Source organism: Equus asinus, chromosome 11 (genome assembly GCF_041296235.1).
Source record: "Equus asinus isolate D_3611 breed Donkey chromosome 11, EquAss-T2T_v2, whole genome shotgun sequence".
NCBI lineage: Eukaryota > Metazoa > Chordata > Mammalia > Perissodactyla > Equidae > Equus > Equus asinus.
In genome coordinates this window covers 11956691-11973751 of record NC_091800.1, presented here as the reverse complement: position 1 = coordinate 11973751, position 17061 = coordinate 11956691, and the positions used below count along the sequence as shown (strand labels likewise).

At 37.0% G+C, this 17061-nt stretch overlaps 1 protein-coding gene across 8 annotated transcripts in view; it reads left to right on the top strand.

The window, feature by feature from the left end:
- Positions 1-17061, top strand: part of KATNAL1 (katanin catalytic subunit A1 like 1) — a 97842-nt gene that overhangs the window by 68168 nt on the left and 12613 nt on the right. For 4 of the 8 annotated variants that reach the window (XM_070520460.1, XM_070520461.1, XM_070520459.1 and 1 more), the window contains exons 10-11: positions 8641-8767; positions 10301-16098. In XM_070520460.1, the coding sequence (XP_070376561.1) occupies positions 8641-8767; positions 10301-10499 (326 nt within the window). In that variant the 3' untranslated portion in view covers positions 10500-16098. Of the gene's footprint in view, positions 1-8640; positions 8768-10300; positions 16099-17061 lie in introns of those variants that run through there. The other 4 variants (XM_070520462.1, XM_044777343.2, XR_011506843.1 and 1 more) reach the window with 2 other exon arrangements.

Below are 17061 nucleotides of genomic sequence, written 5' to 3'. Positions count from 1 at the left end.
TGTTCACTGACACTTCCTTCTGCCATCGCCAATTTCTTTTTAATCCTGTTCAATGAATTTTTTATTTCAGGTATATTTTGTAAATCTAGCATTTCCATTTGGTTATTTTTTATAATTTGCATTGCTTTGCTGGGATTCCTCATCTGTACATTCATTTTGTATATTTTTTCCTTTAATTCTTTGAGACTTTTCCCCTTCAAAAATAGGAGCTTAATTCCCCTCCCCTTGAAAATGGATTGGACTTAGTGATTTGCTTCTGGGGAATAGAATATGGCAGAAATGATGCTATATGACTTCTGAGGCTAGATCATAAAAAGGATGGTTTCTGCCTGGCTCTCCTTCTCTCAGATAACTTGCTTTTGGGGAATCCAGTTACCACGCTATAAGGGCAAACAGCCTGTAGAGAAACTCACATGGGAAGGAACTGAAGTCTCCCACCAACAGCTGGCACCAGCTTGCCTGTCATGAGTTAGCTGCCTTTGTGTGATTGTAGTCCTGGCCCATAGATTGACTGCATCCTTATGAGAGACCCTGTATTAGTCAGCATTCTCCAGAGAAATGAAACCAATAGAATGTGTGTATATATATTTTAATGAATTTGCTCATGCGATTACGGAGACTGGTAAGGCCAAAATCCACGGGGTAGGCAATTCAAGTTCAAAGGCTTTCTGCTGGCAGAATTCCCTCTTGCTCTGGGGAGGGCTGTGTTTTGCTCTGTTCAGGTCCTCAACTGATTAGATGAGGCCCACCCATATTACAGAGAGTAATCTGCTTTACTCAGAGTCTGCTGATTTAAATATTAATCTCATCTCAAAACACCCTCACAGAAACATCTAGAATAATGTTTGACCAAATATCTGGGCACTGTGGCCCAGCCAGGTTGATACATAAAATTAACTGTCACAGACCCTAAGCTAGAACTTTCTAACTAAGCTGCTCCCAAAATTCCTGATGCACAGAAACTGTGAGAATAATAAATGGTTGTTTTAAACCACTAAGTTTTAGTGTAATTTGCTATTCAGAAATAGGTAATTAATATACTGCTTTATAGTTTTTGTCAGCTAATTCTAACATCTGGAACATTTGTTTCTATTGGCTACTTTTTAAGTTGCTTGATTATGGGTCATATTTTTCTGTTTCTTCACAAGTCCAGTAATTTTTATTGTATGTTCTACATTGTAGGGAGTCTGGATTATGTTGTTTTCCTTTAAAGAGTGTGCAGTTTTGTTCTGACAGGCACACAGATTATTGGCAGAACATAAGAAAAAGCCACCTTACAGTCTTTGCTGTCTCTTGGCTAATGCCTGAAGACAGTTGCCTCTTACGTTTTGTTTTAAAGTTGTTTACCATAGAAGGACAAGTCTGGTACGAATTTTTTCATAATGACCGGAAGTGGAAGCCTCGTCTGTGAGTTTTGAAGCTTAATTTTTGTAGCATATTCATTACTCACTTTTGTGACTAGATCTCAAGGCTGTATACTATAATTAATTGGTAGATTTCTCTCAGATTCCATTTTGTATTGTCTTTCCTGGCTACTACTGTGTATTTTATTAATTCTAATAATCTCATTACTTAAAAAGAACAGTTTTCTTTTTCTTAAAACAGTGCTTAATTTACTGATTGAGCTTACAAAATAGTAAGCTTATTGAAAGCAATAGTGGAAGTGATTCAATTTAGAACGTATAAGCTGTCCTGGAATATTACACCTCCAGAAGCAGCTCCTTCGTACCTGGCTCACTGCTGTGTTAGCTACTTGAAGATTTGAGATGTGAATGGTTTGTTATCACTTCTGATTTAATAAGCTTTTTCCCTTCCTCTTTTTCCCCTTTTTCTCTTTTTCCTTGCTTTCTAAACAAAAAATGTGTGTGATATCTACTATATTTATATGAAATATTTTAATTTTACTACCATATACCATGATTATAAATAAAAAATTAATACTGATGGGGGAAGAAAAGTTTTACTACTTAAACTGATGTCATTTAAACTTTTTTACTTTGAACTTTAATTCACTATAATAGGGAGAAAAAAATGCAATTGGAAAAAGAGTTAATGACAGCAATTTTATAAATTGCTGGAAAGCCTAGGTGTTGAGGGAAAGGCATGCTTTGTGGTACAAAGGTGGGAATTTAGCTTTCTTTGAAGTATTGGAGAAGAAAATAGATTTGGCTGACTAAAGGACTTTCTTCTAAACTTGTTTTCCTTTATGAAAAGGTTGTGTCCGTTTTAGGTAATCGTTTTTGGATGGTCCCTTTGCTCATTACTAGTCTGAAGGTGTGTACCTTATGACCATAGAACTTGAGAAATTGCTTTCTCTTAGAGGGCTCCCAAACAAATAATCATAATTAGAATGCCACTTTTTCTAACTTTTTCTTTCATCTGTATTAATGAATTCAACAGGTGGTTTTTGACTCTTTGCTATCTGAAAGATATTTATTAGGTACTGTGGGAATATAAAGGTAAATAACATACAATCCTTGGCCTTAAAGAACTCACTGTGTGGTTAGAAGGTGGGCATACACTAACCTAACTGCAGTGAAAACTACAGAACGTGTGATACTGGAGTTCTCCAGACTACATTTGGAATGGAGAATAAGGAATAATAAATTCTGACTGACGTGCTTAGGGCAGACTTCCTGGAGGAAGTTGCATTTTCACTGAATTTCCATAGAGAAAGACAGAACAAAGGCCTGGTTGCTTGAAAATGAATAGCTGTCATGGCTCGCGCATCTGTAGGATAGAAGGGTCTGGAAGAGGCAGAACAATGAAGACAATTTGGAAAGATGGGAGACACATGAAAGAATGATTTGGAAATCCAGAGTAAAATTAATGGAAAATTATGGATTATATTAAAGTAAAAAATTGAAGGACATTTTATGAACAAAATCAACATGAAAAGAAACTTGTAGTTGGAAAAGGCAAGAATGAAAATAGATAAAACAGGAAAAGCCACCCAAAAAGGCATATTATAAATTGTGTAATTTACATAAAGAAATATGCAAATTTCCTTAAGACTGAGAGGCAATTAGAACTTGATGGCAAAGAAAGTCAGTGTATCAGTTACTCTTGCTGTTTAACAAGCCACTCCAAACAATCTTCTTTTGCTCACAGATTCTGTGGATCAGCAATTCAGATAGGGTACCACAGGGATGGCTTGTGTCTGTTCTGTGATGCCTGGGGTCTCAACTGGGAATCAGAGACTGGGGGTGACTCTGCATCTGGAGCCTGAGATCGTCTGGAGTGTCTGCTCACATACCTGGGGGTTGAGGCCTGGGGCCTCAGCTTGGGTTGTCTTTCTTGAGTACCTCTGTGTTACCTGTGGCCATTCCATGTGGCCTGGGCTTCTTCAGGCATGGTGGTCTCAGGGTAGTCACATTTTTTACACGGTAGCTCAGGGCTCCACTGGAAAAGATGGAAGGTGCATTGCTGTTTATAAGCTAGCCTTGGAGGTCATGTAGTGTCACTTCTGCTGTACTCTGGGTTGAAGCATTTACAAGCCCACCCATTTTCAAGAGGAGGGGAATTAGACCAGCTCTGGGTGGGAGAGTGGCACAGCCACATTGTCGAAGCACGTGTGGGATGAGAGAGACTCTTGCAGCCATCTTGTAAATGCAGTCTGCCATGTTCAACAACAGGCAATGACAGGCACAGGCGCAGCTTAGCCTTACACTAAGTCTCTTCTTTATGCATCTAAATTATGGCAGCAACGACCTGCTCAGCCTAGTGAACTCCTTTCTCCAGCCCCTTCACTTAATTGTATTTTGCTTTTAGACTAAACTCCCTAAACCACCAAGGCATCATAAATCTCTTAGACTTTAATTTCCTATCACATCATCGTCAGAGTCCTTTTTTTAAATTGCAAGTTCACACCTTATCTATCCTATTTGTGCCTATTTGCATCTCTTGGTGCTCTGTTGTACTTTTCCACTTAACCTTTTTTTTTTCACTCTGATATACACTTGCTTTTTCCTACTTCCATGTCATTATTTATGGTGTTCCCATTTCCCAGATTGTTCCATCTCTTTCCTCCTGTTTCAATGTTAGTGATTTTTCAAAGTTGACATTAAAGCATACCGATTCTATGAAGTCTTCTTTGCTCTGGCCTGTCTCCCTTGTGTGGACTTACTTTCCTGAGTGTTTCATCTGTCTTATCTATCTCCCAGATGTTCGGTAGTAGAAGGGATCTAGGTTTTCTTTGCCTCTAATCCTCTTTGTTGATTGACTGATGGTGGTGGTGATAGAACAATGGACATGTATTGAGTGCTGACCGTGGACCAGACTTTACATGTATTAACTCATTTAACCCTCACACCAGCTTTATGAGGTAGATTCTCTTCTTATCTTTACTTCACTTACGAGGAAACTGAGGCACTGAGAGGTTAGGTATGCTACCCAGTGTGGCATAACAGGGATGTGAGCCTGGACAGTCTGACCCCAGAGCACATGCTCTGTCCACTGCCCTTGACTGCCCAGTATGCTCAGGAAGAATTGGTATTACAAGAAGTGTATGATCCTTCTAACAATGTTTATTTAAATTTAGAATGTGTCTTAACTTGGTTATGTAGCATTCACAGATCTTTATACTATTATTAACACATTAACCCCTCGTTAAATCCTTTCATAAGCTTATTAAATATTGTAAATTTAGTTTTATAGAGCTGATAAATCCTACATAGTCTCTTCTAAGAAATCACTGATACAACCAGTATTAAAAGTTAATTTTCACCAAATCATGGTTACTAGGGAAAAGGAAGATGCTTTCTACTCAGCTTCAGTATCACCAGGCCCTCATGAATGAACAGGTCTGTGCTCCAAAGTTCATTTAAGTTGGCTGTCTGGAACTTTGTTTCTGTGGGAGAGTACCTTATGTTAAGCTTGGTGTTTAAGTTCTTAGGGCAGGCCACAGTAAAACATTTGATTTACAAATACAGTGGTATTCTAACATTGGGGCTAAAAGAGCAAAGAGATACTCCTTCACTAACGTTCACCTGCTGCGTGTGGAGCACTATGAAAGGATGCTCTTATGTTAAATTCAGAGTTCTTACTGGGGCATCAGGAGCATAGCCACCTTCTGTAACAGCAAACCTAGGATCTTCCTCCCCTTCCCTCTTTCTTTCCACACCCCTTTGGCTGAGCACCTGAGAGCACTTCTTTGGCCATATACCACCTGTGGTGTACCCCTGTGAACTGTGGGCCTATTGGCTGGGGATGGTCAAGGACAGGGAGCTCCTGAGATTAAGGACTTCTGGAGGTAAAGGTTTCGTAGTCACACCTTTTCTTTTTTTCTGACAATGCCAGATAAAGCCTGCTTCCTTCTCTTTCCATTGTGGCTGCTCTTTGTGTTGCTTTGCTTTGTCTTACTTCAGGAGTGTGTGTGTGCGTGTGTGTGTGCGTGTGTGTGTGTGTGAGAGAGAGAGAGAGAGAGAAATGTAACTCAGATACAGAAACATGTATTAAAATGTTCAATTGATCCAATAATTGGCAAAGCAAACAACAATATAACCACCTTCTAGGACAAGAAATGGAGCATTATCAGACCTCAGAAGCTCTCCAGTATGTTCCTTCCCTAGCATAGCTCCCTTCCTGCCCCCTAGTGGTAATCACTGTTATTCCTTTTATGGAAATAATTTATTGTTTTTCCTTATAATTTTATTACCTACTAATGTATCCCCAAACGGTTTTACCTCCTTTTAAACTTTACATAAATGAAATCACACTGATTGTGTTCATTTATATCTTGCTGCTTTTTGCTCAATACATTTTTAAGACTCACCCATATTGTGACATGTAGATGCAGTTCCTTTTTGTTGCTGTGTGGTATTCTGTTGTATTAGTTTACAAGGGCTGCCATAACAAAGTACCACAGGCTGGGGGGCTTACACAACAGAAATTTATTTTCTCACAGTTCTGGAGGCTGGAAGTCCAAGATCAAGGTGTTAGCAGGATTGGTTTCATTCTGGGGCCTTTTTCCTTGACTTGTAGATGGCCGTTTTCTTCCAGTGTCTTTATGTGGTCTTCCCCCGTGTGTGTCTATGTCCTAATCTCCTGTTCTTCTAAAGATGCTAGTCATACTGGATTAGAGCCCACTCATATGACCTCATTTTACCATAATTACCATCTTTAAAGGCCCTATCTCCAAATACAGTCACATTCTGAAATATTGGAGGTTGGGACTTAAACATAAGAAGTTAGCAGTGAACACAATTCAGCCCATAACATGCCTTATGTGATTATACCATAATTGTCTTTCATATTATTTGATGGATATTTTGATTGTTTCCAGTTTTAGGCTATTATGAACAATGCTGCTATGAACATTCTCACACATGTATAATGGTGGAAATCCCTAAGCTTCTTTAGGCTGGGAGGGAGCTTTCCATCCTGGAGTGAATTGCCAGGTCCTGTTGTATAGCTGGAACATCAATAAATAAATCCAATCTGTCTTCCAAAGTGATTGTTCCAATTTACATTCCTACCAGCAGTGTATGAGAGTTCTTCTTGTTTCACATTTTCCCAGCACCTGATATTGCCAGACTTTTTAATTTATACCAGTCTCTTGTGTGAAGTGCTATCTCATTGTGGTTTAATTTGTGTTTTTTTATTATTGAAGAATTTGAACATCTTCTCCTTTATTTATTGGGCATTTGGGTTTTGTGATATATCTGTTCAAGTCTTTTGCCCAGTTTTCTATTAAGTGGTCTGACTTTTCCTTAATGATTTATAGGAGTTCTTTAAATACTCTGGATATAAGTCCTTTGTTACTTATATATGTTGAATACAGCTTTTCAAACTCTGTAACTTAGTGTTTTCACTGTATTTACTGTCTCTTTTGATGACTAGGAGTTTGTAATTTTAGTGTGATCAGTTTATCAGTCTTTTCCTTTGTAGTCTATTTTTTTTTTTGACAGGGAAAGATTCGCCCTGTGCTAACATCTGTTGCCAATCTTGCTCTTTTTTGTTTTTCCTTCTCCCCAAAGCCCCAGTGCATGGTTGTATACCCTAATTGTAAGTCCTTCTAGTTCTTCTATGTGAGCCACCACCCCAGCATGACAACTGTATGGCATGAGGTAGGACCCAATTTCATTTTTCCCCCCGTAGATAGTCAGTTGTTCTGGCATCATTTATTGAAAAGACACTCCTTTCCCCCACTGTGTCATAAGTCAGATGTCCATAGTATATGCTTTGATCTGCTTCTAGGCTCCTTTTCTGTATCACGGATCTGTTTGTCTATCTCTGCAGGAGTATTACACTGATTTGAATCCTATTGCTTTGTAATAAGTCTTGGAATCTGATAGAGCAGTTCCTCCTAGCCTGCTCCTGTTCTTCCCGAGTGTCTTGATTCTTCTTGGTTCTTTCCATTTTCATAAACATTTTAGTATCTACTTGTTGGGTTCTGCAACAGACCTATTGGGATCTTTATTGGAATGACTTGACTCTGTAAGATCATTTGGGGGAGAACTGTCAATGTCATGAAAGACAAAACAAACAAACAAATACTGGGGGCCTATTTTAGATTAGACTAAAGAGATCTGATAACTAAATGTATCATGTGATAGTTTTTAAGAAAGTTATGAAGACCTGGGACAAATGGGGACATTTTAGTCTGGATTGTGTATTAGATGATACTCATGTACCAATGTTAAATTTCCTGATAAGTTTGATAATTGTATGGATACGTTTGTTCTTAGGAGATACATGCTGAAGAATTTAAGGTGAAGTGTTTTGGTGCCGACAGCTAGCTCTCAATTCAAAAAAGTGTTGGGGGGGAGGAGAGGAGATGCGAAAGGAGTGATAATGGCAGAATGTTGACTATTGGTGAATCCACATGAAAGGTAAATAGGTGTTCATTGATTCTTTGTTTTTGACCTGTAGTTTTAAATTTTTTCGAAATAAAAGTTGGGGAAAATTATGTTTCATTTTGTATGTCAGGATAGTAGAGAACCAGATCCATGCTAATTTTGCATTATCTTGGTATGCTGTGTTAAGGAGATGTACCACTAAAACTGATAGTAAAACAGCAAGTGCGATTGTTTTTTTAAAACATGCTGTAGTTTGCTTGCGCTTACTCAATACACATTTCAATCATACTGGAACAGCAAATGTCTGTAGGCTGGCTCTCGAAGTAAAAAAATACATTAATAAATGTTTTGTGCCAATTGTTGATTTGCAGAAAAAGAAAACTGAGTTTTTTTTAAACTACTGATTAGAGTTATGGAAATCTTTTCCTATATCGTACCAAAAGGTGAGCATAGTAATTCATCAGAGTTACACTTCATGCAATCTAGTTTTATAAAACTAGGCTAAATATTTTTCTACTAAAAGCATTTCTGGTGCTTGCATGCTAATGTTTTTATTTTTCATAAAGGATCTCAGACCCTTTGTTCTCACAGCAAGTATCTTCCCAATCTATAAGGAAAACTCTGAGTTTTGTTTCAGTTTTTGGTTATTGCAGCCAGGGCACTTAGGAAGTTAAATGATTCCATGAGTCATGCAATGAATTGATGAAACTCGTGGACTCACAGTTATTGATTCTTCTTTGCGTTAGTCTCTCTTTCTTTTCCTGAATGTTAATATGTGATTTCTCATCAAAATGACTTGTAAAATAAAACATCTAACAGTAACAAAAAACTCTTCTAATAGCAAAAGGAAGAACTGAGCTTCTGAAGATCAATCTTCGTGAGGTTGAAGTGGACCCTGATATTCAACTGGAAGATATAGCAGAGAAGATTGAGGGCTATTCTGGTGCTGATATAACTAATGTTTGCAGGTATTTTTTTAATGATCTGTGACCTTACACGTTAGTTATAGGTTTGGCAGGAGGACTGGTCTTAAAGTCAGTGTAGTTATTAGCCCTTGACATGAAAGCAGCTGCCTGTTGCCTTGAAATGATTTCCCCTTTGTCTTTTTTTTGCATAACTTCATTGGTCCTTGTTTGATTGAATAATTACGTAAGAATACAGTCACCTTTTCTGTCCTTTGATTTTTAAGAAATTATTGTATCTAACTTGGTACTAGTGACTTTGACAACTGAAGTTTAATTTAGCCCTAAATTGGAGCCTAGCTGCATCAACATAAAATATCATCATTTAGTTTTGGTTGGCATTTTCCCACATGCAGATGAACAAACTTGATCAATTTGAGCTGTGAAAGATATATATTAAAATTTCTCTTTCAATTTAGTGACATCATAATTTTTAGACATTTCACATCACTCAATGAAGAGGATTTTTTTCTTCTAGTTCTTTTTTTTTTTTCCTTTTTCTCCCCAAAGCGCACCAGTACATAGTTGTGTATTCTTCGTTGTGGGCCCTTCTAGTTGTGGCATGTGGGATGCTGCCTCAGCGTGGTTTGATGAGCAGTGCCATGTCCTCGCCCAGGATTCGAACCAATGAAACACTGGGGCGCCTGCAGCGGAGCGCGTGAACTTAACCACTCGGCCACGGGGCCAGCCCCTCTTCTAGTTACTTCCCTAAGTGTACTTAAATTGACATCAGTAGGCTTTCTTTAAAATTATAACATCTGTATTTTTCACTTTTTCTGCTAGTATTTTTTCTGTGTGCATCTAAGTTGGGTGGCACTCAATAAGCTCACAGAAGTTTCCACTATCACTATAGTAAAGTATATAAAAATTTGAAGTTTTGGTTGGCTTGGCTTCCTATAAGCTTTTTTGTGAGCAGTAATTGTCCATTTCTTCCAAACCTTCTTAATTATTTGCAAGTGATCAGAATGGGACTGAAAATAGGATCTGGAGAAGTCAGATTTTATCTCTTTAGTTGCCCACAAATACTCCATGTAGGGAATTCCACATCCTATATGTAGATATATTCATGTTCCAGAGAGACAGCTTCCTGGCTTTACTTCCTCTAATTAGATTGTAGACAAACCAGGATAAGATTTGAATTATCTTAACATTAGCCATATACGCATTTTCAAGTGTGCAATTCAGTATTTCAAAATTCTACTTCATTTTCCTAAGCTTCTTGGCTGTCTTTGAAAGCAACACTGGGGAAGAAAATTCAATTTATCTGAATGTACTGAAAATTACACCGAAAATTCAGTACTATCTGAGCACAACCTAGACTTTTAGGATTCATTAACAATACATTTTATGTTTAAGTCCTTTGCTTGCTGTTTTAACCTTTTCTGAACTTTCAGGATATCTCTGAAGTAGAAAATTCTGAGCAGCATCATAAAATTATATAAAATGATCTTTTGAATGTTTTCTTTTAACTTGGTTACAATTGAAAGTGTTTAAAATATTTGCCACAGTGAGTATTCACTGATTTTGGTGTATTTTTAGGGATGCCTCTTTAATGGCAATGAGACGGCGAATCAATGGCTTAAGTCCAGAAGAGATCCGTGCGCTTTCTAAAGAGGAGCTTCAGATGCCTGTGACCAGAGGAGACTTCGAATTGGCTCTTAAGAAAATTGCTAAGTCTGTCTCTGCCGCAGACTTGGAGAAGTATGAAAAATGGATGGTTGAATTTGGATCTGCTTGAATTTCTGACAGGTCTTTCATTTCTGGTATTTTTGTTTATAAAATGTGAAGAATTCCTGCAATTAAAAAAAAAATAGGTTTGGAACTTTTCGTTGGAGAGATTTTCACGTAAAGGAAAAAAAAAACCCCTAAAACCACAAAGAATATAAATGTAGTTGAGAAATAAGAAAAGCTTACGTAGAGAGCCTGATAGTCTCCGTCCCCTGGCTTTGTGCTGGTATTCCACGTGCTCATGCATTGGTATTGCACGCCCAGACCAGGGCGTCAGGGGGGCTGCAGAAAGAGATCAGCATGCTGTGGTAGGAACTTGTTTACAGAAGATTTAGAAGGACCTCTATTTCTCTCCCATTTGTTGTTTTTTGTTTTTTTCTATTCTTTGCTCTGAACATGAGGGACCTGTACATGCTGACTTTCAACACCAAAACTGGGTTTGTGTCAAATTCATTATTTGTTGTTAAGAATGACAGTTTTGGATTAAATAATGAATTTGCTAGTTAAACCTTTAGAATTCACCTATGACTATTAGAGTCTATCTATGTAGTCTGGAGTTTTACCCTCTCTTCCCCACCATTTCTTCTTTTAGCTATTTAATCACTTATTAAGCTTTATGGGGGAATATCCTCATGTTTTGTGGTTTTTGAATCATTTTGCCAGGTTGTTTCTCTGTTCTTTATTATTTTTTGCCGGTACTTTTTATATTTCATATCAGAAGAGTGGGAAGTGTATTATGACCGCAGAAGATGCACTTCTTCATTCTAGACTTCTAAGTTTGTTTTCACTTTTCTTTCAATATGTTCAAACACATAAACCCTTTATTTTTCTCAGCTCCAACATTGTTTGAGTTTTGCTGAATTTGCCTTTTGTATTCTAAATAAATACTTTGGTATTCTAAACAAGTCCACTCTCTTGTGGCTAATGCAAAACATACAAAACAAAATCTTTGTAGTTTTCCAGACAGCTTGTTTAAGAAAATAACATCCTACATAGTGGACGATGTTTATTTGAAAATGTTAAAATTGTTCCTTGCCTAGGTTGAGAACTTGTACACACAGTAAGATTAGGATAGAAACCTGACATGCTCATTCAGTTTAGCAAGAATTACACAATAGAAAGAGGCCAGAAAAGGTAGATGGCACATGTCTAATTGCAAGTAGAGTACAGGCATGCGCCACGTAGCGACGTTTCAGTCGACGACAGACTGCGTATAAAACGTTGGTCCCTTAAGATTGGTACCATACAGCCTAGATGTGAAGTAGACTACACACATCTAGGTTTGTGTAAGTGCGCTCTATCATGTTCGCACAACGACAAAATTGCCTAATGACACATTTCTCAGAGTGTATCCCCATTGTTAAGCGATGCATGGTTGTAGTTTGGTGTTAGTTTTTAAAAATTACATGTATCGTATTTTAATTGGGCAACCTGTGCTTTAATGGTCAAGCTTTTTAAAATTTGTATTGATGATATCCTGAATTTCCAATCCTACTGGTTTAAAACTAAAAATAATACAACTTTTTAGATACTTAAAAACTCTTAGTATCTTGCTTAAGAGATTTTTTTTCACTAAGAACTATGTAGTTTTCAGATAACTTAAGTCTGCCTTTAAACTTCATTATTTATCTAATGCTGTAAATTACCCCCCTTTCCTCTGAGGCATAGATTATAAGAGTTAAAATCAGAAGGCATCGTGATTTTATTTCAGTTGAATTAATTCATCTTAGAAATTGAAGTTTCCTTTTATTCATGAACTTTTTAAATAAAGAAATAAATAATCCCACTAAGATAATCTTGCAAACTATTGCCATCCAGTAACCTGTTTTTTTCCTGAAGTCTTAGGAGCAATCATTAAAACATTAGTGTTTTATTGCTAAAACTTGTTTGTGTATTTTAGTTGATTAGTTAGACCATTTTTCCAGGTTTTGTGTTATTTGTTTTGGCATGCCTTTTGGGGTTTTTTTTCCTGAATTCTTCATGGATAACATGGTATTTATGATTTTTAAAAATGATCAGTTAAGCAGTATTTGGAGTTACTCAGGCTTCCTAGAAGCTTATCTTTACGATGTTAAGTGTGCTATTTTGTTTCTGTTGTTTCTCATTTTGCTCTGTCAGTAGATAATGCTTTGTATATCTTAAACTCCTTAAAGGCTCTTGAGGAGGTCCCTCTGGTGTTCTGTCCAACTGTTACTGTCCGTTGTATGTACATTGTTTTTATTGCGAGACAGTGTGTTGCCTTACGCAGAATGAAAGAATTGTTGTAGTTTGCTTTGTTTTATTTTTTGATGTTGTGTTATCAAATTAGAAAGATTTGGTTCCTTTAATTCATCTGAAAACATGAGTGTTTTGGGTTCTGCAACACAGTGATGTTAGGACTAAGTTTTGTACCATTCTGTCTTGCAGATATTTGATCAGAGGGTTCCTTCATTCAGCAGACTTGCGTTGGTTGCCTACTGTGTGCACCACCCTCCCGTGGGAGCTCTGTGGCTTACAGAGTCGGACTAGGCAGTGCAGTTCCGACTGGGCACTTTGTGTAATTACAGTGTACAGCGTCTAACTCCAACTGATGAAACGAGTTCATATCATAAACAGAGAGGGACAGTAATCTGTGTGTGCTTTGGAAAGATGATACATAAAAGTTTTTCTCTCTTTAAATCTGTTTTAAAATTAGAACCAATACCCGTTTGTTTGAACAATATAACTGTTATAGGTCTAACTATTTTCATGAACCATTTCTGTTTCCCAGCTACATGTTTATTGTAAACATTTTACTCTCATAGTTCCTTTATTTTTTAAAGGAAATTAATATTGATGAAATGTACCAGACAAATGGCCCTCTAGCGTAGACTGAAACCTTCTAGTAATCCAAGTAGAAAATAGACGATGGCGTCACAGTCTGTATCTTCTAGTCAGTAGCAGCATAGGTATTCCAGAATGACCAAAACATCGTTTGGACTCGGAACTCTGCCTCCAAAACTACCAAGACAGCTTGGAAGAGGAAACATGTTGTGGTCCAGCTGTGTAACTAGGGACTTCCTTTGAGCTCCTGAAATGGCCATTTTTATGATGTGATATTTGACTGTCAAAAAATAGGCTGAAATCACTAATTACTAAAAAGTGAGCAAGTATCTGGTGAATCTGCTATTAACAAACACCAGAAAAAAATGTGTATACAGCCCAAATTTACAATATAATTGTCACGCTTTCACTTTGCTCCCTGTAGCCTGACTCTATTGAACATAAAATTATTGATACTCTAGGTTTTGAACGGCTTGAGATGGTTGAATTCCTTCCTTGGAAATAGACACTGTCAAATCCATGATGAGAATCACAAAACAGTAACTAGTTGACATAGATATATTTCACTTTCCCCCACCCCAGCCTGAGAGAAGTGAAGGACTTAGGCAGGTGTTTCATGTGGTGTGGGCTTTGGCTCCTTCAGTATTGTCTGGATTATTGTCTTTTTTGCATAATGGTAGATTCCCACGCTTCTTATTAATGATAAATCATCTTAGGACATATCCTATATGACAGGCATAAAATGTTAAGGGTATTTGTTGGCCTTTTCCAAGAAAGGGCCACCTTAACTTGTATGAGGAAACAATAGTAATTATTTTTTTAACCTTTTTTTGTACCTACTGTTCCTTAACTGTTTTGATTGTATAATATTTTTTACATACCAATTAATTTGTGATGCACGTAATATTTACGTGACTCTAAGAATCTGTCACAATAGAAAAGAGTAGGAATTACAGTTGGAGGGCATGTTAAGGGGATAAAAATATTTAAACCCCAAATGTTTTATTCTCGACTCCACCAATTATTTTTGTGGAAAAAACTAAAAATGCTGTTATAACACTATGTTTACTTATTTATACTAAGTTAAGCTTTTCATATTTATTTATTTAATTTTTTAAGGACATTTACTTTTAGTATTGTTTCTTAATATGGAAACTGTATGAGTATTTTAGAAATAAAATCCCTAAGATAATATGTTTTTACACATTCAGAAATTAACAATAATTCTTTGAATTTTTGTTATATTTTTTAACTCTGGACAGCCTTTGGCTTTAATGGTATTTCTACATTTCCTGGTGACTAGGAAAAATATTAAGGTAGAGTCATATATCACCTAAGACAGGGATAAGTTCTGAGAAATACAGTGTTAGACAGTTTCGTCCTTGTGCGAACATCATAGTATGTACTTACACAAACCTAGATGGTATAGCCTACTACACACCTAGGCGATATGGTACTAATCTTATGGGACCACCGTTGTATATGTGGTCCCTTGTTGACCGCAACATCATTATGTGACACAAGACTGTAATGTCATAAAATTTATTCTTTTTATTTTACCTTTCTCATTTCTTGATTGACCTTATTTTGTATATGTATATAAATAACCTGGATACTGCTTGGTCACCAGGAGTGTACAGGTTTTTGAACATTTGGAAATTATTTTTTTTTTTAATGATTGGCACCTGAGCTAACAACTGTTGCCAATCTTCTTTTTTTTCTTTTTCCTGCTTTCTGTCCCCAAATCCCCACAGTACATAGTTGTATATTTTAGTTGTAGGTCCTTCTAGTTGTGGCATGTGGGTGGTGCCATGTCCGCGCCCAGGATCTGAACCAGTGAAAGCCTGGGCCGCCGCAGCGGAGCGCGCAGACTTAATGACTCAGCCACGGGGCCGGCCCCTCTTTGGAAATTTCACACAGCAAATAGGGAATTAATATAGAGGTTTTCCTCCTATAAAAGGGCTTCCATTTGATTTTATGTTCAAAACTATATAATGTACTTTTGTTTTACTGTCTCTGAAATGACTAAATCTTGCCCTTGGAAAACCTGAATCTTTGCACATGTTATTTCCAGAGTCTACCTCAGTTAACCAGGTTTAGTTTTAGGTAGGAATGAATTGAAACCATGTTTAAATTCGGTTCATCATCTATGCAGGTTTGTTTGTTTAAGCAGTTCCTTCTCTCCCCTCTTGCCTTACTCTAGTTAACTTTTTTTAATCCTGAAATTTTAATTTAAAACATTTGTCTTTCTTCCTCTGGCAAAGCCATATATTCCAAATTAAGCCTCTGTGAAATGTCTGAATTCTTTTTCTCTCTTTGTTATGGCTATCTTCATTATTTGGATGTATTTCATTTCAAGGAGGAGTTTGAAACACAACACACGTCCTCCTATTTTCTCATAGCTTCATAAAGACAAATTAATGTGACAACATGAAAAGCCTTGGACCCTAGCAGTTCCTGTGTCCGTTCTCTAAGAACCTGAGTACTTACTGACAGCATACAGAAACGGACACCTGTCTGCTCATATGGCAGAGCAGCAGGGCGTCTCCTTCAGTTAGCATTGTGTGGACATGTCCAGCGAGATCACTACAGCTTACCATGGTTTGTAAGGGTGTCGTTAAGTTTTTTGTTTCATTGTCTGTCTCCCAGTATTTTGAACCTAATTTAAAGAAAAAGACGTTTCTAAATTGTATTTATTAAATGTGCTTTTGCCTACATTTTGTGCTGCTACTTTGCCAGTCTCATGAGCTTAGTTGTGTTTGTACATAGGTTGTAGTTTGGTAATAAATTTATAGTGTTGCTTGTCAGTGTTTTCTTTGTGGTTCATATTTGATCTGTAGTCACTGGTCCACTTATTGCCACCAGTGGGAATAACAAACCCCTCACCAGGAAGGAATGACTTTTCCCAGAGTTTTAGTTCTTATAAAATCACGTGGTAAACCTGACATTTTGTGTTTGCCATGCATTGTACTAATAAGTTCAAGGTTGATGCAAGTAAGATGAGTGGCTTTTCAATTAATTCCAACTGGTTTAATAAATATACTTGTCTTATTTGTGTGTCACCCTTGCAAAATGGATGTTCCATATGGTGAATTTTCCAGATGACTGTGTCTTATTTTATGAATCCTCCAAAGCTATTTTTTTAATTCATAGACTTTATTTTTTTGAGCAGTCTTAGGTTTACAGAAAAATTAAACAGCAAAGAGAGTTCTCATATACTTCCTACCTCCTCCCCGTAGTTTCCCCTTTTATATCTTGCTTTAGTGTGGTATTTTTGTTATAATTTAATCCATGTTGATACATTATTATTGCTAAAGTTCATAGTTTACATTAAGGTTCACTCTGTATTGTACAGTTCAGTGGGTTTTGACAAAAGCATAATGTCATGTATCCACCATTACAGAATCATACAGAATAGTTTTCCTGCCCTGAACATCCTCTGTCCTGCCTGTTCATCTTTCCTCTGCCAACAACCAATCTTTTTATTGTCTCTGTAGTTTGCCTTTTCCAGAATGTCACATTGTTAAAATCATACAGTATGTAGCCTTTTTAGACTGACTTTTTCACTTAGCAGTATGCATTTAAGGTTCCTCCATGTCTTTTTTGTGGCTTAGTGGTTCATTTCTTTTTATCATGGGATAATATTCCATTACGTAGATGTGCCAGTTTGTTTATCGATTCACCTATTGAAGGACATCTTGGTTCCTTCCAAGTTTTGGTAATTATGAATAAAACTGCTATGAACATTCATGTACAGGTTTTTGTGTGGA